Source organism: Microcaecilia unicolor, chromosome 4 (genome assembly GCF_901765095.1).
Source record: "Microcaecilia unicolor chromosome 4, aMicUni1.1, whole genome shotgun sequence".
NCBI lineage: Eukaryota > Metazoa > Chordata > Amphibia > Gymnophiona > Siphonopidae > Microcaecilia > Microcaecilia unicolor.
The window spans coordinates 125,332,731-125,360,438 of NC_044034.1; the positions used below are offsets into that span (position 1 = coordinate 125,332,731).

The 27,708-nt window shown below is 42.3% G+C and overlaps 1 protein-coding gene across 1 annotated transcript in view; it reads right to left on the reverse strand.

Annotated features, from left to right (window-relative positions):
- Positions 1–27,708, reverse strand: part of KLHL1 (kelch like family member 1) — a 683,807-nt gene that overhangs the window by 294,622 nt on the left and 361,477 nt on the right. Inside the window, exon 5 of the mRNA XM_030202420.1 lies at positions 26,563–26,775. Coding sequence (XP_030058280.1) covers positions 26,563–26,775 — 213 coding nt within the window. The remainder of the gene's footprint in view (positions 1–26,562; positions 26,776–27,708) is intronic.

Genomic DNA, 27,708 nt, shown 5'->3' on the forward strand with positions numbered 1-27,708 from the left:
GAGAAGAGAAATGGGCGTCTTTTACTAAGGCGCGCTCACGGTTTTAGCGAATGCTAAAATTGTGGGCGTGCTAAACGTTAGAGACACCCATAGGAATGCATTGGCGTCTCTAATTTTAGCGTGCTCACAATTTTAGCGCGCGCCTTAGTAAAAGAACCTTTATATCTTGCATTTACCCTCGGATTCTAGATAGCATACCTAGAGATCAGTGCCGATATCAGTGTGGATTCTATAACAATGCGCGTAATTTAACAAGTTAATGTGCACTGATAACAGCACTTAACAAGCAATAATAATAAGCAGTAATTGGCACAGATTAGAATTTAGGTGCACAATTTGGTAAGCGTATTCTGTAAAGATGTGTGCCGAACACACAGGCAAAATGGGGCATGGTTATGGGCGGGGACATGGGAGCCAACTTTTCAAAATTATTGAGGGTTCAAAGCCCAGTGGAAATAACCCCTCCCTGGACATATACAAGCAGTTTTCTTAATCTTGTGGGTGCTCAAGAACCCACAGCACCCACAGAGCTGGCTCCTATGGGCGGGGAAATGGGCATTTCATGGGCATTCTGAAATTTACATGCCTAGTTATAGAATATGGTCCAATGCACCTAAATCTACATGCTAGGATTTACATCACATTTTTGTTGGTGTAAATGGATGCATGTAGATTTAGGCGCTGAAATATCAACTAAGTGTATTGTATAATTGACGCTTAAATCTAGGCACCGATTACAGAATACACTGTCGTCACTGATTTCAGCGCCGATTTTTTTAGGTGCCATATATAGAATCTCCCCCTCAGTGCTTTAAGCCTTAGTTGGAGAGTCAGGAACTTTTTGCGAGTATCCACAGTATTTTTAGTAAAATCTAGAAGAATGTATAAGTTGCTACCACTCCATTTTATCCCTTGAGAAGCCTGAAGAATTTCAGAGGCTTATGTGAAACACAACATTTTTATAACTAAGGGTCTTGGATAGTTTTGAGATCTGGTCACATGTGTGGGTACGTGATGTGCCCTTTCAATTTCAAAAGGGTACTTTTTTAGCAGTTTAGGTAAGAATTCTTCCAAGAAATTTCCTTCTGGAAATCCTAAAATCCTTACATTATTACGGCTATTTCTGTTACCTGCATCAACAATTGCTGCTTGTAAGTCTAGAGCCATTTTGGCAGTCTTCTTACAGGATGTGGCTTGATCTCCAACATGACAGATGCAATGTTCTATTTGCTCCAATCTGGATCCAAACATTATAAAACAAGAGTTTAGTCGAGTAATGACAGTTTTAATTGCTTTAATATCAGCAATCTGACAGCAATTTAGGCCCAGATGCACAAAACCCAACGAGCCAGCAATGTGGTTTTTATATCAGTTCTAGCCGGTTTAGCGAACAAGGAGTAAAACGAGATATGCACAAAAGGGTCCCCTGAGCTCTTTTCCTGTCACGGTAGCAGCTAATGATAACGGAATGCAAAGCTATTATAATGAGCTAATTAATATACAAATGTGCATGTAAGGTGATGCACAGATATTTTCTGACCCGATGCATAGAAGCAGTCCCTAGCTTTACCGTGGAAAAGGTAACAGGAGGACTGGAGCTGTTGGTCCTGACAGCTCTAGACCTCCCGTTAAGTTTGAGTGAGTTTCACACAACAAAATATTTGGGCAGAGGGACTGCTTTTAACCAGAACACAAAAAGTGTGACAAAAATCCAACCTGAAAGGCTGTAGGGAGCTGGTGAGTCCCTGCATGGGAGAAACGGATCCTGCTTTAGCTGTCCAGGGCCAGGCAGAAATGAGGGACAGCTGTCCGAGTTCTTGTGCTACCGCTTTCCTATCCTGCTATCTGGAAATGTAAGCGGGAGCGGCAGAGGAGAGAAAAGAACCCTAGAACCCACGAGTGAGAATCTGGGGGGTGGAGGGGCTGCTCCTCCTAAGGGCTACAGGTGTTTCAGTTGTCTCCTCCTCCCACCTTTTGTGCTGAAGAGAGTGGCAGAATGCTAACTCCAGGCTCCTGGCATCAGCGGACCCGCCCCCCCCCCCCCCCCAACAGGAGAGTGCAGGCTCCCAACTTGTTTTGAAAAAAAAAAGCTATGCTGGCTCTCATATACGCAGCTTGTCTGCGTGTACGAGAGTTGTCTGTAGCATGAGTAGGAGCCACTCATAGCGATGGGTTGCTTTGCGCATACTCAGCTGGCCGATTGCTTCCTCCATATCACATGCAAACAAGCTGGGTCACAAAAGCAGCAAGCAGCTCGTTTGCATGCGATTCTCTTTGGGAATTAACCTGTATTTCCAAATCAGTAATTTTTATCGATTTGAAAATACGAATAGATTCTTAACGGGGATATCAGTATATCTAGGCCTTAGTGATGTGTTGAAATTGATCCATGATGGCAGCAAGGGCACTGCCATTCTCCATGTCTTCCTTTACCACTGTACCAGGAGAAAAGGGCTCCAGTTTTGAGTATTTTGTACCGTAACCCATTACAAATGCCGTTTCAATTTTGGATTGCTTATTGCTGGTCATATGAAGGAAAGATGCAGCGACAAAGTGAGGGCAGCACGGAAAAATTAAGGCTGTAGATTAATACAGTTGGTGGTGATAGTCGGGAGCAGCTCCCCTAAGCGTCCATCTTTGTTAGGCTCTTTAGCACTCTCCCTCATGCTGGACACTTTTCTTTTGATCAAAGGAAGGTGCTGTCCAATATCCCTCCCCTTTTCCTCTTTCTTTCCATGCCATCTCATAAGTTTGGGGTTGCCTGCAACATATTCTAGTGGATATGGGGGTTCTGGGCACATTGTAATGAGGGTTGATGCATACACAGGCCTTGATCTAGGACAGAGCTTTTATAGGGCTGCAATGTCAGTGATACTTACATTGGTCCCTGAGGTACTCTGTCATGCACTGGTTGAGAGCTGGGTCTTTCCACAGTATATGCACGTACTGGCTAAGTGCTATTCTATAAAGGTCCGCATGCAAATCTTATAGCGTGCAATGGCTGTGGGAGGGGCATGGGCGGGTCAGGGGCATTCACTGAAGATGTGTGCAGTATTACTGAATAATGAAGATCAGTGCCAATTTATGCACCAGGATTTGCACCAGGTTTCAGTTGATGTAAATCCTCACACCCAAAGTTTGGAGTGGAAATTGGCTCAAAACACTATTCTTTTTTCTGTGCCATTTTTTCCAGCGCATTTATTGAATCTAGTCCTTACAGAACAAGCTCCATATTACATGTAGTGCCAGATAGTGCGGGAGCATGTTTTTGTGGGACAGGGTTGGAGGGCAGGGAGGGAGATCAGGAGGGGCAGCATATGGCAATTTAGGGGCTATTGAAAGGGGAAGTTGTTAGGGAGATTGGAAGTATGGGGGGCATCGGGGGGAACTGAATGTCCTTGGATGTGTCTGGAGGAATAGAGGTTCCGGAGGGTAGTGTTATGGGAGATAGGCCAGTGGAAGTCAACACCACCGTGGAATGTCTTCTGACAGCAGCCTTGCTACCAGACTGCTGATACAGCTGCACTATCACTTCCTCTTGAGGTTGTGGTAAGTTCAGCTGCACTATTGGCAGTCATGGTGGCTAGCGTACGGTACTGGTCTGTGTATTGTCACTGCTGGCAACTCCTCTGACCATTGTAATCATGCCCACACACCACTTATTCCTGCATTGCACAGCTAGCCTGGGATTTTTTCCATGCTAGCTGTTTGAACATGCATATATGGTAGCATGGGTTTGCATTAACATTTAATGGTGAAACCCACGCTAGGCATTCCAAACCCGTGCTGCCATTCCAAAATCACAATTTGGATGTTTTTGGCACATGGACAGGTTTTTTTTGTTTTGCCATTTTGAGATGTCCATATGCTTTGGAAATGAGCCCCTTAGAGTTATTATTGCTCAGGTAAAAGGCCCTAAATTTATCAACATAAAAGGGCAATGTAAAAGACTCAGGACCTGATTCATCAAGATTTTCTCTCATAGACATAAAACAGGAAAAAAGCCTAAATGAATCAGGCCCAAAGCCCTAATGATTAAGGTGATTATTTTAGAAATGCTATTAGCCTTTTAGTCGCACATAAACTAGTAATTAGATATGTTGCATAAAGATCGAAATCCCAATTGTATAAAGCTGCGATATACACGTCTAAAACTGGAAAAGTTGCATATGGCAAGGGGTGAGTTCTGGGTGTGTTTTGGGTGGGATTAGAGTGGACCTAAAAAAATAATCATATATTCTCTATTTCAGAAGGGGAATACATGCCAGTCTAAAACGATTGATGTCTTCATTTACACCCGCAACCTGGGATTTCTAGGTTTTAGTCCTCATATTGTGTACTGCTCCTCTGGAGGGATCAAGGGAGGTAAAACTGGCAAGGGATATTGGACTTTGTAACAGCTTAGGTACGATAATTTATGTTTCTAAAATAGCTAACATAAATGTTTATGTTTCCACCATAAAAATGTTTATGCTGGCATTTTGGAATATAAACATTTATGTGCTGACACAAATGTTTTTGTGGCTGTTTTATTTCCATTGATAATTTAGATGTTTATGGTTCAAAAATGGATGCTCTCGCCACATGCTATTTTCACATAAATGACTATTTCTCTATGTATCTTAGAACAGTCTGCATAGTACCAGATCTTGTTCTAAAATACTGGTGGAACTTGACCCTCCTGACCTGGTCATCTCAGTTCTTATATCTACATCCTTTCTAAAACGCTGCTCCACATCTATTTTAAATCTAGTGAAAGAAAGCTCTGTTAAATTTATATAAAATGCAAAACAAAATCTGTTGACTTATTTTTATTCAAATTACATAGTTAGGTTTATATTCTGGCATAGACGTGTATAAAGTTTAGAAGAAAATTTGGCACAGAAAACTTATGAGGCACCCTTCTCTATGAAACAAATGTTGCCACCATCTGTTTCTATTTTTTTTTTTTTTTACCATTTTAGAAATTGGCTGATTTACTGCTACCACATAGGCCCTCTCTGGCAATGGTTATTTTCAGTAATTTGTTGCAAGTAGAATTCTCAAAGGTGGGGATTCAGTACTTTAGATAACGTACAAGGGAGAAATGTAAACAGAGACCGAGAATATATGGTAGAAATATTTCCTATCATGCTGGGAACCACAAGCCTAAATAAAAGCATTTTCCAATCACACCTTCATGAGTTGCCTACACATATTAAATCCTATGAACTTCAGAAGAAAGCTCTGCTTGGTACAAAGCAAGTATTATGGTGAGCATTAGCAGTATATTTGAAATACTGAGATCATACTCACTATACTGTAGCTTAGGAATAAGGTATATTACTGACACGGTATACACAAAGCTAAATCTTGCAGAGACATCGCCTTTGAGAAATATACTTAAACTATGTTTAATGCATAGCAGATAGATCACATTATTTTCCATTGCCTCAGGTATCCACTTCACCTATATTGTACCCGAATACTGATTGCCATTGTACAGAACTGTCTACATAGAGTTGCAATATAAAATGATGATGATTAATTCATTATAGAACTGCAGCGATGCATTTTCTTTGTGTATTATTATTATTATACATGAAACACAAGACAAACAGAGATTTGTCTGGTATCACTGGAGAATTAGAGGGGCATTTTCGAAAGGAGGTTCAAGTCAGAATTGAGACATCTTGCTCATAATATCCAAAGAATTCTGTCCACCTCAAAGTCATTTTCAAACAGGAACATCCAAAATAAATAGCCATTTTACAAACTGAAATGTCCAAATTATGAACAACAAAAATCCAGGAACAAGGACGTCTGCCTGGCAGTATTTTTACAGAAATGGCCATACAGACATCCTTTCAGAGCAGAGGGACAGCTCAGTGCAGTGGACTGTATACAAGGGAACCCAGGTCCATATCCCTCTACAACTATTCTATTTTAAATGATGAGACCTCCAGGAACAGGGAAATATCTACTGTACATCACCTCAATAGCCTTCAGGCTTGCAGGTGTCATAACAGGTGTCATAACTATTTAGGTACAGTAGGTATATGTCTGTTTCTGGAGGGCTCAAAATTTAAATTAAAAAAGAGAGAAGAATTGAACCTGGTTCCCCTGATTCAGTCCACTCCACTGAACACTTAGTTTCTGCATTTTTTCAGAATACTCATAACACCTGATGCTGTCAGAGTGCCTGGTACTCCTTTCCTTTCCAGTTTCACTTTCAGGGGAGAGGGAGGGGAACAGCAATGACTAGAGGATTCAAAAGGGCATGCCTTAATCCCTTCAGTGGTCAGCTGCTCAATCAGAGCACCTTTTAGTACCCTGGATGTGACTGAAACATGTCTAAATAAAAACAACTTTCTTTTGAGACTTGGATCTTTCCTCCCACTCAGTTATTGCTGTTGGACCCCCTACCTTTGGGCCTTTCCGGACCCTAGTCCCACCCAAAACATGTCCACAACCTACCCCCTTGCTATTTGAATGAACTGTAGAATGACTGAAGGAGTGTAGAATGTACAAATTCCTCCATTCCAAAATGACAATCTGGATGTTTTTGTATTTGCAAACAGTATTTACTACCAATGCAGGTGATTTCTATTTTTGTCTTGATGTAAGATTTGTGTGTAGTGTTTGTTCTTGGGCAGCAAAAATCAATCTGTTTCCTTCTTTAATGTACCATTTTTAAGCCACTGCCATGTTCTGGTATTGTTCAATTTTCCTAATGTATCTTTTAAAAAATACCCATGGAGTAGTTTTTCCAGTTTTCTAATTTAAAGCTGTTGCTTTTTTATATTCCTGTTTGGCATCTATTTGTGCAAATAGTCCTACCTTTTGAATTCCAATCAATAGTTTTCAGCATTGCTTTTCACATAATTGTCTAGCCCTGGTTTTTTCTCCCGTTTATTTTACCTGCAGTAGTAAACATCCATCTATTTTTCTCAGGAGATATAGGGGCCCTTTAACTAAGCTACATTAAGCAGCTAACCTGGGTTTTACCTCACAGTAGACATTAGCATGGGCGTGAGCTACCTTCTGCACTATTACAGCAGCCAGTATGGTACAAAAAACCCATGCTACTTGTTTAATACAGGAGTGGGCAGGAGCTGGGCATAACATGGTTGGGTGGAGGAATGGCAAGTTGTGACAACAAGCACATAAATTATTTCTGGCATGCTAGCCATTAAGACTGGTAATAGTGTGGGTGCACTTACCACCACCTCAAGAGGCAGTATCAGCTGTGCTACTGGTAATCCAGTATCACGCCATGGCCCGAACCCCAATTACATGTTCCAATCACTCCTGATCACAAGTGCCGAATTTACCCATCCTCAATTACTTCAGATCCTCCCCACCCAGTCCCTCTCACTACATACCGCCTCTTCCACATGTCTCCAACCCAACTCTTCCCACATCCATCATGGAGGTAAGGCCTGATGGTCCAGTGGCAAGGAGCAGAAGTGGTTCCCCTCTGCTCCTGCACTGTCCAGCTCTGGGTTCAAAATGGTATCATTGAACCCTAGCAGTAACCTTGTGCTACAGCCACTAACTAGGAGTCAGTCTTCCAAATAAAGAATGGAATTTGTGATAGAGATGGAGGGAAGTGAATTGCTGATTAAGAGGGATGGTGGTTTCAGCACTTGCAATCAGGATGGTCGGGGGGGAGGGGGAATCAGAACTTGTGGAGGAGTATGGTGAGGTGGTTTACTACTTTTGATGAAGGGTTGGGGGATCTGGACTTATAGGAGCCAACTTTTCAAAATTATTGGGGGTGCTAAGCCCAATGGAAATAACCCCTCCCTCGACACATATAAAGCATTTTCTCAATATCGGGGGTGCTGAAGCACCCACAGCACCCACAAAGCCAGCTCCTATGTCTGGACTAGTGATCAAGGGTCTGTGGAGGGGATGAGAAGGGAGAATTGATCAGGTGGTGATTGCTAGGGTGCCTGAGAATGAGAGTGGCACTGCTGTAAGCATTTGTACTTTTTGTAAGTTAACACATGGACATTGTATTACATGCCTGTGGTACTGGTCCAGGCATGTAATGCAGTGGTTGTGCATTAACTGCCTGCCCTATGTAGTAGATACAGGTCACACCCCCTGCATTTACTGCATGTGTTTTGCACTTAACGCTCATTAGTTTTTGTTGTTAATATACGGTAAGTGCAAAACCCGATGCACTTTAGTAAAAGAGTCCCATATACTCTCAATGTCACTGTGAGGGTGCATGGCATTTGTTCAGAGTCATCAATCTTCTGGTTTGTTGGTCAAGGTTATTAAGGCGTATCTGATTAAAACTGAGGTTTTAACACAGTACATAGTAGATGATGACAGATAAAGACCTGCACGGTCCATCCAGTCTACCCAACAAGATAAACTCATATGATTTGTATCTGCCATTTTCAGGGCACAGACCGTAGAAGTCTGCCCAGCACTAGCCCCACCTCCCAACCACCAGCCCCGCCTCCCACCACCAGCTTTGCCACCCAATCTCGGCTAAGCTTCTGAGGATCCATTCCTTCTGAACAGGATTCCTTTATGTTTATCCCACACATGTTTGAATTCCGTTACCGTTTTCATCTCCACCACCTCCAGCGGGAGGGCATTCCAAGTATCCACCACTCTCTCTGTGAAAAAATACTTCCTGACATTTTTCTTGAGTCTGCCCCCATTCAATCTCATTTCATGTTCTCTAGTTCTACCGCCTTCCCATCTACGGAAAAGGTTCATTTGCGGATTAATACCTTTCAAATATTTGAACGTTTGTATCATATCACCCCTGCTTCTCCTTTCCTCCAGGGTATACATGTTCAGGTCCACAAGTCTCTCCTCATACATCTTGTAACGCAAATCCCATACCATTCTCGTAACTTTTTTTTGCACCTCTTCAATTCTTTTTACATCCTTAGCAAGATACGGCCACCAAAACTGAACACAATACTCCAGGTGGGGCCTCAACAACGACTTATACAGGGACATTAAAACCTCTTTTCTTCTGCTGGTCACACCGCTCTCTATACAGCCTAGGAACCTTCTAGCTATGGCCACTGCCTTGTCACACTCTTTTGTCGCCTTCAGATCCTCAGATACTATCACCCCAAGATCCCTCTCCCCGTCCGTACATATCAGACTCTCACCACCTAACACATACGTCTCCCGTGGATTTCTACGCCCTAAGTGCATCACTTTGAATTTTAATTGCCAAACCTTAGACCATTCTTCTACCTTCCGCAGATCCTTTTTCATGTTTTCCACTCCCTCCCGGGTGTCCACTCATTACAAATCTTAGTATCATCCGCAAAAAGGCAAACTTTACCTTCTGACCCTTCGGCAATGTCACTCACAAATATATTGAACAGAATCGGCCCCAGCACAGATCCCTGAGGCACTCCACTACTCACCTTTCCCTCATCCGAGCGAATTCCATTAATCACCAACCTCTGGCGACTGTCCGTCAACCAGTTCCTAATCTAGTTCACCACGTCGGGTCCTATCTTCAGTCTGTCAAGTTTATTCAAGAACCTCCTGTGGGGAACCGTGTCAAAAGCTTTGCTGAAATCTAAGTAGATTACGTCTATAGTACGTCCCTGATTCAATTCTCCGGTCACCCAGTCAAAGAATTCAGTGAGATTCATTTGGCACGATTTACCTTTGGTAAAACCATGTTATCTTGGATCTTGCAACTTATTGGCTTCTGGTTCTATCATCTCTTTTTAAGGTGATCCATATCGCTTCTTCCTTTCCCCAGGTCCCTGTCATTTCAGTCGCTGCGATATCATTTCTCACATACAGAGCTACTCCTCCACCTTTACAACCATCTCTATCCTTTTTAAATAGATTATAGCCTGGTATGTTTGCATCCCATTCATTTTCTTCCCTGACTCTGATCCATTTCATTTTTTTCTCCATGTCTGTCATCTACTTTTCTTTTACCTACTTGTAGCTAGATTTTTTCCTTTTCTTCCCCTTCTCCCCAATCTTCAGTCTATGTTGTTTACCTATTTACCAACTTCTTACTTTGTGCGCATACCTCCCTAGTTTTCCCATTCTCATCTGTCTTATTCTTCCCCCAATCTCCTATTTCCTGCCTTTCACCCACTTTATAGTATCCCATTTCCATCCACTGTATTCATTGCCTCCCCAGATCTGTCTTTGACTCTACTAGGTTATAAGAGAGCCTGATACAAAAGGAATGACAGGAGGAGATAAAGGTTTACCAGTAATCCATGATGTCACAGTTTTTGTGTGTGGTAAAGGACCAGATTGTTGGTAGTCAATCATTCACAAACAGCAGAAAAACAAAGTGCATGCAACAAATATCTGGGTTCACAGCTTCAATATAGTATATCAGCAGAACATCATGTGCCTAGTAATAAGGGTGATAAGATTGAATCTTGCGGAACACCACACAGCATGGCAATTGAGCCTCAGGTCTGGCTGTTGGAGATGATTCTAGCTGCTTTCTTCAGGGATCTCTATAGCTCTCTGGATCATGGCAAGGCTGCTTTGGTGGTATCACTTGATCTCACCATGGCCTTTGACTTAATTGACCATGAGATCCTTCTTGACTGGCATATTTTGGAATCTTTGGTCTTCAAGTGGTTCATTTCTTTCCTCTCTGGTCACTCCTTCAGGGTCACCTCAGGTGATTCTGTCTCTGACACTTGACCATGAAGGAGTGACTAGAAAGGAAACAGTTGGACTGATATTCAAAGAGAGCAGGAGAGACTGATGCCCACTTAAATTGCTTACTACTGCCTAACCCCCGATATTCAGTGTCACTAAAGTGGGCAGTGCTGCTAAATATCGACTCTGACCAGCCCCAGAAAAAGAGGGCAGGTAAGGGGCAGTACAGAGGGTAGCATTAGAGAGGAGCCAGGAGTTATGCGAGTGTTGGCAATATTCAGTGCCAGGACCTGCATAGCTAAGTGGATGAATTTAGAACAGCTCAAAAGCTGTCCTAACTTCACCCACTTAGATATGTGGGCCCCAGCACTGAATATTGGCCGGGACCCGCATAACTTGTTTTTTTGCCCCAATCACCTGAAAACCCCCCTCCTCTCTTCTCCTTCCCACAACCAGTGCCAGAAACCTCTCCCCCCCTGGAATGACCCCCTTGATCCCCCACAGTTCAGGTACATTTCCCTCAAGCCTACCTTTTCTCCCCGGTGGTCCAGTGGAGTTGTTGGAGGCAGCAACAAAGCCACCTCGTTCCTGCCCTTTGTGGGTGCTAAAATAAAATGACTTCTATGACCTCTTGCAGCAGCATCATGATACTACACAAGTACCTTTAGCTATCATGAAAGGTCGTGGCAGCCATTTTTTATAAGCAGTGGCAAGGGGAAGGAGAAAAGCCCTCCTTTCTCCTACCCCAAACACCTTCACTGGACCACCAGCAAGAAAAAGTAGGCCCACCTGGACTGTGAGAGTTGGGAGTCAGGGGGGTTGTTCTGGAGGGGGGGGGGGGAGGGTTTTCTGACTTGCGAGCTGGGGGGAGAGGAGGAAGGGGGAGGGGCTTTTGTGGGGATTATGGGGCAAAAAAACCCCAAAATCAAGTTATGCAAGTCCCGGCCAGTATTCAGCCGGGGCCTGCATAACTCTCATATGCAGGCTTGGCTGGATATCGGCTGGGACTCGCATAAACTCTGGCGGGTCAACCCCATGACATTTAGCCTCCAATATTCAGTGTCGGTGCCTGGAAATGGTCTGGCACTGAATATTGGGGGGTAATCTAGCCGTTGATGTTAAGCATTTAAATAATGCTGACCGCCTCCAGCTGAATATCAGGAGGAATGTTCTTGAAGTTGGCAACCTTGAAGGTAAAAATAAAGACAAGATCCTCAGCTGAAGATTGTCTGAGGGAGCTGTCTGATAATTGATAAAAGTCACAGCAGATACTACTTCAAATAGTTTATTTGGACAGTTACCTGCTCTGTTGATAAGGTTTGTATTATACAAATGCTGGGCCTCCTTCAGCTTCATCTGATACGGTCCTCTACATCCTCTACACTCTTTGCAAAGCATGAAATCTTCTAGGAACTTCCATGCCCACTAAGAGAGCAATAGAATTCAACATACTTTGAAAAGTGAAGTCCCAAACCACTACTTATTAACATGTCCTAGTTTCCTACAGAGAGGCAGCACTGAATATCTCGTCGGAGATGACCATCTGACCTCAAGAGAGAAAGATACCAACCAGTGACTATACCAGGAAACAAGAAACACACAAAAAAAAAACAATTTAGGTGTGAATAGTGCATCAGTTCTAGTGAGGTTATATGTTGATGGTCTTGATGGTATTTCCACTACTGAGTTTAGCTTTCAGGATTTTTCTAGTCTTTCTTAAGTATTTTTTTGGTGACTCTGTTCTTTATCATGATATGATTGATGTTATCCACCTGTATGATCTTTATCATTATTAATATTATTATTGTTATTTAGGTCAACATTGCAATCAATTTAAGTGGGTAGGAGAGGCTCCTGTCTGCTTAACTCATGCTCAAGCAGCCATTTGCTGATATTCAGCACCACTAAACGGGGCACTGCTGTTAAATACGGCACTAACTGGCTATCTGGAAATGGGACAGGAGAGGAGTGTTATGGGGAAAGAGTCATGGAGGAGTTGGCAGTTATGCAGGCAATAGAAGTATTAAGGGTTGGTGCCCGAGCAGCTAAGTGGACACATAGGACTGCACAAAAAGCACTGAATAGTGCCCAACACCCAACTAACTTCAGAGTACCAGCCTGTAGCAGTGCAAGTTCTCCCCTCCTTCTCAGACCATACAATGCAAGACCCCCTGCCCAGACAGAAGGCCCCTCCCTGCACTAGGCCCTCATAGACCTACCTTCATTTCAGTAGTGGTCCAGTAGGTAAACAGGGCAAGAGCGAAACCCACTCACACTTTTCCATGGTGGCTGCTGCTTAATAATGGTGGCTGTGACCTCTAGCAGTAATTTCTCAGAACTAATGCTAGCTGCAGCACCTAGTGGTAGAACTGTGAATATTGGCTAGGACCCTCATGAATTTGAGTGGCAAACTCTGGTTAGTCAGATTCAGATATTTAATGCCTGTGCCTGAACATGGCCCTGCAATATTGTGGCATAATTCTGCACATGGCTGTTAGCATTTAAAAAACAGTGATTGTCACTTGACTGGATTACTATTATTATGATTATAGACCTGCTGTGCTATAATTTTCTTTTGGCAATTGCAAGCATTTATTACCAGTCAGAAGACCGTTCAAAGTGGTTTAAAACAAAAGCATTAAAATACAGTACAATAAGAAAATAATAGAAGCATAAATGGGTCAATTTTATTCCTGCTGCTTTGGATCTGCTCCTGGTGAAGACAGATATTCAAGACAGATAATCACCTACTCAATTTGATTTAGGTACAGATACTAAAGGTTGAAGGGGGGGGGGGCAGACTCAGGAGTAACGTCATGAAGTATTTTTTCACGGAAAGGGTGGTAGATACGTGGAATACCCTCCCGTGGGAGGTGGTGGAGATGAAAATGGTAATGGAATTCAAACATGTGTGGGATAAACACAAAGGAATCCTGTTTAGAAGGAATGGATCTACGGAATCTTAGCAGAGATTGGGTGGTGACATCGGTAATTGGGAAGCAAAACCAGTGCTGGGCAGACTTCTACGGTCTACACCCTGATCATAATTGAATAGATAGGGATGGACTGGAGAGTGAATTTTAAGGGGCTTCGATGTTAGTTTCAGAACTTTTAATACAAGAGCAGTGCTGGGCAGATGTTTACGGTCTATGCCCTGAGAAAGGCAAGAACAAATCAAACTCAGGTATACATATAAAGTATCACATACCATGTAAAATGAGTTTGTCTTTTTGAGCAGACTGGATGGACTGTTCAGTTCTTTATCTGCCGTCATTTACTATGTTAAAGGTGGAGGAATTTCCATCATCACCAGTCCATCAATACCTTCTACTATGACTTGAAACTGATTCATAAGGGTTAAACAACCCTCACGGGCACAAAAAATAGAGACTGAACTAATATATGCAATGGGAAAAAGGATTAGAACAGAGTGCCTGTGTGCTTACCACACAGAGCCAGAAGCCACATAAAATCATATATGATGTAATACAGATGACTCTTAACAGGAGACTTGTGAATATTGTTTCCACCCTGATATTTGAGCCCCCTGGAAGTCCTGAAGTTCATCTAATAAGTACTGGGGTACCCATGTTGCTACCACCTAGGCCTCCTGGTGATGTAGGCAGCTTGCTCTGTCTTCTGAATCAATAAGATGGAAGGCGCTGTGCAATCAATGGTAGTTAAGTGCAATTTGTCTACGTATTTCCGTTCTTATGCTATGCTGAATGTATAAGGAATGTAGTAAAAAGTCAATACAATACTCAAGTTTAAAAAAATGAAAAACACAAAAGACACCCCACACTAAGTCATAGGAATGCCAACGTTACTCCTGTAATTCAGTCATACTCCAGTGGCACACAGAAGCATTTGAAAAACTGCATAATCATATATTGTATACCTGCTCAGTGTTCTGATACTGATTTGGGATTACCAACCAGAGGAATTCCTTCATTCAAATATTTATATATTGCTTAGACCTAAGCAGTTTACAGTTTCATTTTATAGGTACTGGGTCTGTCCCTAGTGGTCTCATAATCTACTGTTGTACCTGGGGCAATGGAGGGTTGTGACTTGACCAGGCTCACATAGAGATGCAGAGGGAATTGAACCTGGTTCCCTAGGATCTCAACACACTGCCAACCATCAGGCAGTAGTGGGGATTGAACCCAGTTCCCCAGGTCTGCAACCTGCTACACTAACCATTAGGCCAGGGGTAGAGATTAGGGGAGCAATGTGTTGGGTTCTTCTGTGGTCATCATGGCTCCTGAGTGAGGCAATAAATAGCAGCACATGGTGCTTGAGGTTTTTTCTGCCCAGTGCCATTGTTAGGTGACATGCAATGGAGTAATATTTCTATATTTCTCTGACATAGCTCAAGGACATTTCTCAGCTCTTTCTACAAACCCCATTAACCCTTGTAAAATTGGCATGAAAAGTGAATGGCTACACTCAGTCTTTTCTCACTTGGCTTGTGCATACCATAAATGACAACATGTCAAATAATACTGTATGTGTGTAAAAAAACTGCAAAGGCAGGAAGAGAGAAAGGTCTTCAGTGCTATAGGTCACTTTCTTCATGTGGTGATGTGGTATGCAAGGTCCCAATGTTCAGGCAAAAGTAGCATATATGAAAGTAAAGCCCCCCCCCCCAATAGATGACCATCAAATATGATTCATACAGACCCCTACAGGGTTGTTGGTTCAGTGAGGCTAAGGAGGCTCCCGCTCTAGACTTTCCATTCTGTGTTAATATTTTGAAGGCTGTTTTGAGATATGAGGATATTAACACTTTACAGTGGTAGACTTTTTGACTAGTGAATGGTCTATGTGTTTGTTGCTGTCTATCATGTGCTGCAATAAACAAGGCAGCTATCATTCAGTGAAGAGGAAAACATATTGTATAGATGGCAAAAGGTGTATTTTTGGTTAATGGCACATGCTGACCTTGATTGCCAACATCTGCTCATGTTCTGCAGCTTGCAAAGCCATCACTGTCTTTTAAAGCACTTGTCAATTATTATAGGAAATCATTTGGAGCTCATTCAATCTCTCCATCTGTCTGTCCATCTGGAGGCATGATAACTTTGGGTGAAGGATACCAGCACATTTGAAATTTGTTCTGGATTTGAAGCATGTTGGTAAAAATTCACAGTAGTGAAAATCAGACTACTTTTCTGGTTCCACCTATGCCATGTGAGAGTTCTGCAGCCTCCAGTGCCAATACAGCCAAAACAATTGCCAGCTGTAGGCTTGTCTAGTAAAAATAGTACTGTTGTCAACATGGACCAGAGCAGCATCTGGGCTACTAAAAGTAGTATTAGTATTTGTCTCTATTGTTTCCATGTGGAGAAATAGTATTTGAAAAACATTCCTTATTTATTTATTTATTTATACTGCAAGCATTGTGGTAAAAAGAACAAGGGCAGGCCCAGTTCCAGGGATGCCAAGTTACCCATCTCCAGGCTGGAGATTTTGGACCAGTCCTGTATTTCTAACCACCCTATCCTGGTGCATTATGGAACTTGCAGCACTGATTTCAATGGGCAGAATCAGTCACTACAAATCCCACACTGCTTTGGAATATAAGTTCAAAACTAGGATTGAAATCTCCAGCCTGGTTCCCAGGTAAGACAGAGCCACACACCAGTTGCAGGTAAAAGAAAAGAGCATTTATTAAAGCTGTTAGGTCAGGGATTCTGTTCCATTCACAGGTAGGAGGAAAAAGGCAACATAAAACTAGTCCGTAAACGAAACAATATCCTCCTGTGGCGTGTTCCTGCAGGGCAACTGTGTACCTTATTGCCTCAGTACAGCAGCACACTTTACTTGTTCCTGGCCTTGTTCCTCAAAGTTACCAGGGAAGTCTCTAGCAAATACTCAGTTCAAAGTACAATGTTGTTCCAAATGGAACTTGGCCTACCTGACTGTGGCAGTTGCATTTGGCATATAAGTGGTGGATGCACATGGCATGGCCATCACTGCTTTCCTCTGGGCCTTCTTACCCTAGCTATGGCCTCAATTTATATACTTCCTGGATCATGCCCGCCTGGCTCCACCCCTCCTGTGTCACTTCCCCTTTAGGTGGGTCTATGGATTTTAAGGTGGTTCTGACCCTGAGAGGGAGTGATATTAAGGGAGAGGGGCAGTATCTTAAAGACTCCCTCACAAGTACATTAACGCAGTAAAATGACTAATCACTATTCTGTAAGGGTGCAAGTAAATGGCATAGCATATAAATGCAAGGAGGGTGTTCATATGGATGGAGCATGGAACATGCATGTGAAGCTGCCACTTAAGCACACAGTTTACAGAGTATTATAAGTTATGTGCCATTTCCACAATTACCAGACCTTAGTTACACCAGGTCTATGACAGAATTTGAACACGTAGATATTATTATAGAACTAGTAAAAAAGCCCCGTTTCTGTGCAAATGAAACGGGGGCTAGCAATGTTTTCTTCTGTGTGCATGTGGGAGTGTGTGTGTGTCCCTGCCCTCTGGCCTCTCTCCCCTCCCCCCTCTGAGTCCTTCACTGTTACAGAGCCAGCGATTTGATTTTGTGCTCTAAAAAGCCCCGTTTCTGATGCAAATGAAACGGGGGCTAGCAATGTTTTCTTCTGTGTGCATGTGGGAGTGTGTGTGTCCCTGCCCTCTGGCCTCTCTCCCCTCCCCCCTCTGAGTCCTTCACTGTTACAGAGCCAGCGATTTGATTTCGTGCTCTGCTGTTTTCCTTCACTGACTGTGTTACAGAGAGGGCGGGGCAGACACTCATAGGGAAACCGGATATCTCGCCCCCTTCACACTTCCGGCTGGAGGCTTCATAGAACGTTGGTGTTGCCTTTTATATAGAGAGATATGATCTATGGCATTGGGGCAAAGGGGTGCCCAGTCATAGAATTGTTTACATTGAGGGCAATTTTAGTACAGGTTGATAGGTTCAACTAGAGGTGTGCTTTGATGTTTCTCTTATATATACTATCTGCTAACACATTTGCTTATTTCCGATCTGACGAAGAAGGGCAACCTTCGAAAGCTAATCAAGAAATGTATTAAGTTATGTCCAATAAAAAAGGTATCATCTTATTTTCTTTTCCATGTTTTATTTTGTTTGATTTCTATTGATAGGTTCAACTAGACACCTATACTGAAGCTATTTTATAAAGACATGTAGGGGCAATGTGTCTTTATATAGCAGTCTCACAACATCAGCACAATCATGGCTAAAATTCACCCACTTACATCTGCATGAGAATAGTTATAAATATACTTTGGTGAAGTATGCATGTAGGTGTGTTATTTTATGAACAACACATGCACCAAACTTAGCCCATCTATAAAACGCCTAGGAAATGGTCATTATCAAAACAAAAAGCTAGATATTTTCCTGTTTTGAAAATTGCTATGTTCTGCAAGAGCTCCCCAGACGCCTTCAACTTTACCTCAGGGTCCAATGGATTGATTTCTGGGACCTTCGCAACGGTGAGAAACTGGCGCCGGGAGCGGTTCCTTGGTGAGGGCCGACGGAATAGAGGCATTGTTGGCCCACACCGGTCTCGATGTCACGCTGAGCCCCGACATGCGTACTCCACCCGCACAGCCCCAGTGGTCCAGCTCCCCCTCCGTAGAGGCGATGGGGCCTCCGACGCAGATTGATAGGGGCCCTGACGCTGGAGGAGTGATCAACGAACTATCGGAGGGGAGAGAGGTAGTGCAGGCATTGGACCTGCACGGAACAAGCAGTCCTAGAAAAAACGTGGAGGAACAAGGCTCTGAACAGGCTGAGATCCAGGAACTTCAAGTGGGTGAGAACCCGGAGTTCATGAGAAAGCCGACAGAGGTAACATTAGAATCGTTATGGGACTTGATTTCTCAATCCCATAAGTTCTTTTTTCAACAGTCTAATAAACAGTCTTTACAAATTATAACTTTGGAAAAAAGATTAGATAAGAATGAAGAAAATGCTGAGACATTGAAAAAGCGAGTGGAAAAAGTGGAGAGTAAAATGGTTCATTTAGAGACGGTATAACCTACTTTAATTAAAGATATTACAAATCTGAGATATAGATCTGAACTGCATGATAACTACATGAGAATACAAAATCTAAGATTTGTTAACTTTCCTAAATTGAAACTTGTGACACCGATTGAAATGCTTAAAAGATATTTAAGGGAAAATTTGGAGATTTCTACTGATCAATTACCACCATTCACTCAAGCATATTACCTTCCTCAACGAATGCTAAATGAACAACAGGGAAGGAGCCTAACAAACCTTACAGACTTTTTGGAATCTTCGGATTCAGAACAAGCTACTACGGCCACTTTGGTGGTCACAGTGGCCTTATTATCTGATAAAAACTGGCTCTTCCGTTTGTTTTTCAAAAACAAAGAAAAACTTTTCCTAGGAAAAAAGATATTACTGTTCCCTAATGTATGTAGACAAACTCAGAATAAGAGAAAACAATTTTTGTTGCTGAAATCGGCGGTCCTTGCACTTGGTGGCTCATTCTACTTAAGGTTTCCTTGCAAGTGTATTGTGAATTATAATGCTATTAAATATGTTTTCCTGGAACCTCAGCAATTATCAGCTTTCATAGTCTCAAAACAAACGGAAGGAGCACAATAGAAAAATTAATCACTGTTGTCCTAGCTAATTGAAATAATTTTGAAATGTTTATTTTTTTGATTGAATCCTCTATTTGATTCTTGGATCTAAAAAAATGTAATGTGGACTTGAGCAATTTAAATAATTTATGTTACTTATATTTTTCCCCTGTTAATTGAAATAATGCTTTCTATATCAAGTGTATTTCCTTGATGTAAATTTGAAACTATAAATAAATAAAAAGAAAATTGCAATGTTCGCTACTTAATTTTTTGACATTTTCAGCAAAATGTTCAAAATCGGACTTAGATTTCATATCAAAAATGCTCCTCTACATCTCTCTGCATTGAGATATAATGGTATTTTTATATTTTTCTAGGATCTCTGACTAATGGTTCAGTGCCGGGATACGAATGCATGTTCATGGTACTGGTATTTAAAATTATGGGTTATTTCTATTACTCCTTTGAAATAGATTATTCATATATTACTCCTTTGAAATAGATTATTCAAATATGTCAAAATATTAAAGCATTAAATATATCATTTGATATTTTTAATGCTTTAATATTTTGACCTATTTGAATCTATCATCTGTAATATTTATTCTTCAATAAGGGCTCCTTTTATGAACCCATGCTAGTGATTTCGGTGTGGCAAATGCGGCAAAGCCCATTCAGTTCCTATGGGCTTCGTTGCATTTGCCACACCGTAATTGCTAGCATGGCTTTGTAATAGGAGCCCTAAATTTACTATGGGAATGTTTTCTTATATGATAACACACACCTTTCTTAGTTTTGGTTTATTGAATGTATTTTTGTATATTTTTGTATCTACTTGCTTTACATGTCTCATCCTTAAATTGTCACCAGGAAAGACCTTCCCCCCCCCCCCCCCCCCCCGCCCTCAATCCAATAAAAATATCTGGGTCGCTCCTGCACCCGATCGGCTGAACGCCTATGGAGGAAATCTCACACCCATACTGATGTCATTCACTACAAATTCATGCTATCCTCCTTCCAGTCCTCCCTATTCCTCGCCAAACAGGACTTCTACACTCAATTGACTAATTCCCTCAGTTCTAACCCTCGCTGTCTCTTCGCCACCCTCAACTCCCTACTCAAAGTGCCCTCCACTCCCACCCACCCCCTCACTCTCTCCTCAATCTCTGGCTGACTATTTCCACGACAAGGTCCAGAAGATCAACCTCGAATTCACCACTAAACCTTCTCCTTCTCCTCCTCATCATCCTATAACCCACTCCCTCAACCAACCAACCCAGGCCTCCTTCGCCTCTTTTCCTGATATCACCGAAGAGGAAACCGCCCATCCTCCTCGAAATTCACCACCTGTTCCTCAGAACCCATCCCCAACCAACTTACTTAACACCATCTCTCCTACTATCACCCCCCCATCTGTCATATCCTCAACCTCTCTCTCTCCACTGCAACTGTCCCTGACACCTTCAAGCATGCTGTAGTCACACCACTCCTCAAAAAACCATCACTTGACCCTACCTGTCCCTCCAACTACCGCCCCATTTCCCTCCTACCCTTCCTCTCCAAATTACTTGAACACGCCATTCACAGTCGTTGCCTTGATTTTCTCTCCTCTCATGCCATCCTCGATCCACTTCAATCTGGCTTTCGCCCACTACACTCGACAGAAACAGCACTATCTAAAGTCTGCAATGACCTGTTCCTCGCCAAATCCAAAGGTCATTACTCCGTCCTCATCCTCCTCGACCTATCCGCCGCTTTTGACACTGTCAATCACAACCTACTTCTCGACACACTGTCCTCTTTTGGGTTCCAGGGCTCCGTCCTCTCCTGGTTCTCCTCTTATCTCTCCCATTGTACCTTCAGAGTTCACTCTCGTGGTTCATCCTCCACCCCTATCCCGCTCTCTGTTGGAGTCCCTCAGGGATCTGTCTTTGGACCCCTTCTTTTTTCAATCTACACCTCTTCCCTGGGCTCCCTGATCTCATCTCATGGCTTCCACTATCATCTGTATGCTGATGACACCCAGCTTTATCTCTCCACACCAGATATCGCTGCAGAAACCCAGGCCAAAATATCAGCCTGCTTATCCGACATCTCTGCCTAGATGTCCAACCGCCACCTGAAACTGAACATGGCCAAGACCGAACTTCTTGTCTTCCCACCCAAACCCACTTCTCCTCTCCCTCCACTCTCTATCTCAGTTGATAACACCCTCATCGTCCCCGTCTCATCTGCCCGCAACCTCGGTGTCATCTTCGACTCCTCCCTCTCCTTCTCTGCGCATATCCAGCAGATAGCCAAGACCTGTCGCTTTTTCCTCTATAACATTAGCAAAATTCGCCCTTTCCTCTTTGAGCACACCACCCGAACTCTCATCCACTCTCTCATTACCTCTCGCCTTGACTACTGCAATCTACTCCTCACTGGTCTCCCACTTAGCCATCTATCCCCCCTTCAGTCCGTTCAGAACTCTGCTGCACATCTTATCTTCCGCCTGGACCGATATACTCTGGCTCCCAATCAGGTACTGCATACAGTTCAAGCTTCTGCTACTAACCTACAAATGCACTCGATCTGCAGCCCCTCCTTACCTCTCAACCCTCATCTCCCCTTACATTCCTACCCGTAACTTCCGCTCTCAAGACAAATCCCTCCTTTCAGTACCCTTCTCCACCACCGCCAACTCCAGGCTCCGCCCTTTCTGCCTTGCCTCACCCCATGCGTGGAACAAACTCCCTGAGCCCATACACCAGACCCCTCCATGCCCATCTTCAAATCATTGCTCAAAACCCACCTCTTCAATGTCGCCTTCGGCACCTAACCACTACACCTCTACTCAGGAAATCTAGACTGCCCCAACTTGACATTTCATGCTTTAGATTGTAAGCTCCTTTGAGCAGGGACCGTCCTTCCTTGTTAATTTGTACAGCAATGTGTAACCCTAGTAGCGCTCTAGAAATGTTAAGTAGTAGTAGTAGCATTTATCCAGGTAATAGTGGCTTCCAGCCAAATAAGTGCCATTGACTGGTTCGCTCTTTATTACTGAGGCCTTTCTCCACTTGTTTGTAATGTGTTTTTATCATTACAAAGCAGTGTCAGCTCTGCTTTATAATTAGAAATATTAGGCAAGTTTATTTTGTGAAGATAAAATTACACACTAAAGTACTTAAGAGCTTCAGAAGTAATTAGGTACATAAAATCTGTTACCCTAAGAGGTAATTGAGAGGAAAGAAGTGCAACAATCATTCCCACTCTGTACTGTGGAGGGAAAAGACCCCAAGACAATACCCAAAGGGTAAAGTAAAGTGGTAATGACAAGAGAGAAATGAAGATCCACAGCACCAAGAAAGGTGCAAAGTAGGTAGAGGAGGGAGACTAAGAGGATTTAATTTAATCAGGCATTTATAGCTTCAGCCTCCACGGGGATTTAATCAGGATTTATAGCTTCTGACCCATAGAGATTTAGGAAGTTTATATCTCAACCAATAAAATGATGATTACATAATAATAGCAATTCTAACTAATACAAAACACCCTTACTATCCCAATAAAACAGTATAATTCATGTGCTAAATCAACTCTTTACCAAATAACAGACTGAAAGAGATGATCATACTAATCTAAAAAGAAAAAAACCCAAACCCCAACACTCCACAAAACAAAAAATAATAATAATAATTTAAATCTCTCTATTGGGCTCATTTTCAAAAGAAAAGGACACAAATCTTTCGACATAAATCGGAAGATGGCGCACTTCTCACAGGGTCGTCCAAATCAGTATAATCGAAAGCCGATTTTGGACGTCCCTAACTGCTTTCCATCGCAGGGACGGCCAAAGTTCAAGGGGGTGTATCGGAGGCATAACGAAGGCGGGACTTGGGCATGCCTAACACTTGGACGTCCTCGACCCATAATCGAAAGAAACAAGGATGTCCCTGATGAACACTTGGACGACTTTACCTGGTCGTGTTTTTCTTACAACCAAGGCACAAAAAGGTGCCCAAAATGACCACATAACCACTGGAGAGAATCGGGGATGACCTCCCCTTACTCCCCCAGTGGTCATTAAACCCCTCCCACCATCAAAAAACATCTTTAAAAATATTGATTGCCAGCCTCTATGCCAGCCTCAGATGTCATACTCAGGTCCATCACAGCAGTATGCAGGTACCTGGAGCAGTTTAAGTGGGTGCAGTGAACTTCAGGCAGGCGGACCCAGGCCCATCCCCCCCTACCTGTTACATTTGTGGTGATAACAACGAGCCCTCCAGAACCCACCAGAAACCCACTGTACCCACATATAGGTGCCCCCTTCACCCATAAGGGCTACTGTAGTGGTGTACAGTTGTGGATAGTGGGGTTTGGGGGGGGCTCAGCACACAAGATAAGGGAGCTATGTACCTGGGATCAATTTAAGAAGTCCATTGCCGTGCCCCCTAGGGTGCCCGGTTGGTGTCCTAGCATGTCAGGGGGACCAGTGCACTACAAATGCTGGCTCCTCCCATGACCAAATGGCTTGCATTTGGTCGTTTCTGAGATGGACGTCCTTGGTTTCCATTATCGCTGAAAATCAGAAACGACCAAGTCCAGAGACGACCATCTCTAAGGATGACCAAATTTCAGGATTTGGGCATCCCTGAACGTATTATCGAAATGAAAGATTTATTGCTAAATTGAGTGCTAATAAAATAAAAATTAAATATTTATTATTTTCAAAAGGTTTACTACAGCTCAAGAGGCAGATGATTATTGTACATTTAGTGCTGCAGATCTGAAATAGCTGCAGGCTGTAAGAGATCTCATAGCTGGTTCCCTTGGTCTATGATGCCTCAATGCTGAATCTACTTTTGATATAGTTTATCTACTTTTGATACAGTTTACACACTATGTTCTTTCTATCATTAATGGTAATTTAAAACACTTCTCTCTTGCCTTGTTATTAAATAATTGTTTTGGAGTGTTTGATTTTTTCCCTTTTTTTGGTGGACAAAATCCATTTTCTGCCTGATTTTGTTTTCGGTTGAAAAGTTATTTTAATTTTTGGCCATGTTTTTGGTTTCAGCTGAAAATGACCATGTGTTTTCAGTGGAAGTCAAAAAAGTCAAAAATGTGTTCGTTGTCCCATTTTTCTCCCTTCCTGTCCTTACAATCCCTGGTTGGCCTAGGGGTGTAGTTGGGGCACTTGTCAGTTACTCTTGCCTATTCTGGCTCTGCTCTCAAAATGACTGCCACAACTAGGTCATCACTCCTCTCTGACTACACCATTAGACAACCAGGGTATATAGGGTAGCCTGGGGGGAGGGGCTACATTTTTTTATGATTTTTTTTGTATGGTGGTTGCAAATAATGCAGTTATGATCTTGCACATTTGTTAATATGATAAATAGATTGCTCCAAATAAATGCTTTTAAGACAAAATTTTAGCAGGAATTTAAGTCTGTACATTTGAGATGATATGCTCTCTGTGAAGTTATGACATGAGCTATCACTCTAAATGTGACGCAAATTCAGCCACTGTAAAAGTACTGTGGTTTTAACATCAGTTTTATTAGCTGTGGGCCATACGTGTGGAGACTATTTTGCTTGGAGGTAAAATACAATTTTTTCATTATTTATGTTTTTATATTTTGGTCTGGATACTGTAGGTTTAGCAGAGGGATGCAGACTGCAAACTCTGACAATCCCCAGTGACCCTCACCGGTTCCCATTCACAGAACCAAACTTGAGTTTTCGGTTTCATTTTGGTCTTTGGCCAAAACCAGGTGATGAGTTTTAGCTGCAGTTTCAGTTTCGGCCGAAAGTTTTCAGACAGTTTCCGTGGCAGTTGTGGTTTTGGCAAAAAATGAAGAAAGCAGTTTTTCTTAGCCTCTAGTGGTGACAGTTTATCCCATGTAGATTTATATGCCACACTTTTAGCTGCCAAATTTAGCTTTTGTTTTAGTCTGCCCAGCAAACATTTTCATAGTCCAGATAAATAGTGTTGAACTGATCTTAGATGAATTATAGCTACCACTAGCATAACTGTCCAGATATCCTGTGGTTTAAGAAAAGTGTAAATTTGTCATATCATCTATAGTTTCTCTTAAGCTTTCCTAACTATAGTGTTAAACTGGGGTTCTTAGGGCAGACTTGATTCTGAAATGTGTCTGTAACACATGATCCTTATTCTATCGCACTTCACACTGTATTTGTTCTTTACCGGACTGGGCAAACACCTTTATGGTACCATGTAAGCCACATTGAGCCTGCAAATAGGTGGGGAATTGTGGGATACAAATGTAACAAATAAATAATACTACTCCTAGGCTAGTGGTCCCCAAACCTGGTCCTGGAAGCACTCCAGCTAGTTAGGTTTTCAGGATATTCACAATGAATATTCATGAGAGACATGTGCCTGTACTGCATGCAGATATCTCTCATGAATATTCATTGTGGATATCCTGAAAACTTGACTGGCTGGGGTGCCTCCAGGACCAGGCTTGGGAACCACTGTCCTAGGCTCTTAAACACTTTTATTAGGGACAGGTACCCTATGAATCTCAACTCCCTCAATGAGTATGGGGTAATTATATAAAGGATACCAAAAGTTAGGGGTCAAAATGCAGTATGCTGAGCGTGAATTCTATAAGGGCATCTGGGCATCCATATTCTGTTATAGAATATTAGTGTAAGTTGGTACTTATGTGTCAACATTTAGGCATGCCCACTTACACCATGTCTATGGCAGGCATAAATGCACATACTTAAATGTAGCACTTTAGTATGTAAATGATGGTAGTCTACAACTTCAGGATGACATTGTTTGATACACCATGCCCCGCCCATGTACCTCCCCCTGGGAATGCTCCCTTGCAATGTTATGGTTAGTTTTCAGGTGGCTTTAGGGGCTACAAGCTATAGGAAATTAAATCAAGTTAGGCTTTGCTGCTTGGCTGTTACAAACCAGGCCCAAACCATAATAATAAGAGAACTGAGGCCCCGATGATCAAAGGTAAATGCGGGTGCTAGAGGCCTCTAGCTCCGAATGAGCACCTGCATTTACCAGTACTCAATGATCAGAGGAGTCATTTGCTACATTCATCTTTCGGTACTATACATTTAATATCATCCATGTACATAATGAAGTCAAGATCAAATTTTTTTTAATAATCTTAGCTAAAGAATCAAATAAATACTGAACAAAATTGGCAAACGTGAGTCTCCAAATAGGAATGTATGAAAGATCTCTCCATCAGATATGAAATCAGCTAGTCTCAAGTCTGCTCTTGTATATCTGACTGGTGAAGCCTATGGAGGAAAATATCATTCTGTCAAAAGCAATAAGAAAATATAATTTACCTGAGGAGAAAGCAGAGGTAGTCTAATGTAAGCAAGTAGCAAACTAAGATCGTTACATCTCTTTTGCATATCGTATTTAACCCACATCATTAAGGCATGGAAGATGGTTTCTTCATCAGGGACATTCACATCATCACTGGCAAGAAGTTTATGGAGTTCGTCAGTTGGGAGTAGTAAGAACTCTTGGTTTCTGATGACCTCCATTATGTTTTCCTGTGGAAAACAAACATATTGTTTAAGAGTTGCAGTAAAATAGTACAGCTTGTTATACAAAGAGAAGTAGGAATCTGAGAGACAATCAAAAAAGGACAAGAAACATATGACCCATAGTCTGGACACCTCTAGTGACTCATTAAAATTTACAGAACTCTTCAAAGTGCTAAAAAGAGGCCATGTTCAGGCAAGTACGGTTATAACATATAATTTATTGAGTTACTGAAAGATACATCAACAAATTAGATCAAATGGCATATAATTAAGGAACTATATAATAAAACCAGAACAAAGGAAAATTAAATACATAGACCAGTTGATATATTAAAATATTATTGGGCCTATTTACTACACTGCAGTATGCAACTAACACAAGAATTAACTCATTAAAAGCATGGTGGCTTGATAGTGCATGCTAATTCCCACATCAATATCTAATGCAGAATGGGGCAGCAGGGGCTGTGTCTTAGTGCAATAATATTTATTGTAAACTAACTGTCAATGTGAAAGTTAAAGGCACATCAATGTATCATGATGTCAGGAGTGCAGTTATTGCATTCAAAGGGTGCCTTTTACAAAGCTGTGGTAAGTGCCACGTGCTTAATGCAGCAAAAAATGGTATACCATAGGGCATGCTGAGGCATCCTGTGGTAATTTGGCCATGTGCTGTCACGGGAACGAACAAAGTTGACGGGGGCGTGTCAGAGGCATGGTGAAGGCGGGACTGGGGCGTGTTTATCAGCCGAGGAGAGATGGGCGCGCTCGGCCGATAATGGAAAAAAGAAGGGTGGCAGAAGTGAGAATTGGGCCGCTTTTTTTGGACCCTTTTTTTTCACGAACAAGTCCCCAAAAAGTGCCCCAACTGCCCAGATGACCACCAGAGGGAATCGTGGATAACCTCCCCTGACTCCCCCAGTGGTCACTAACCCCCTT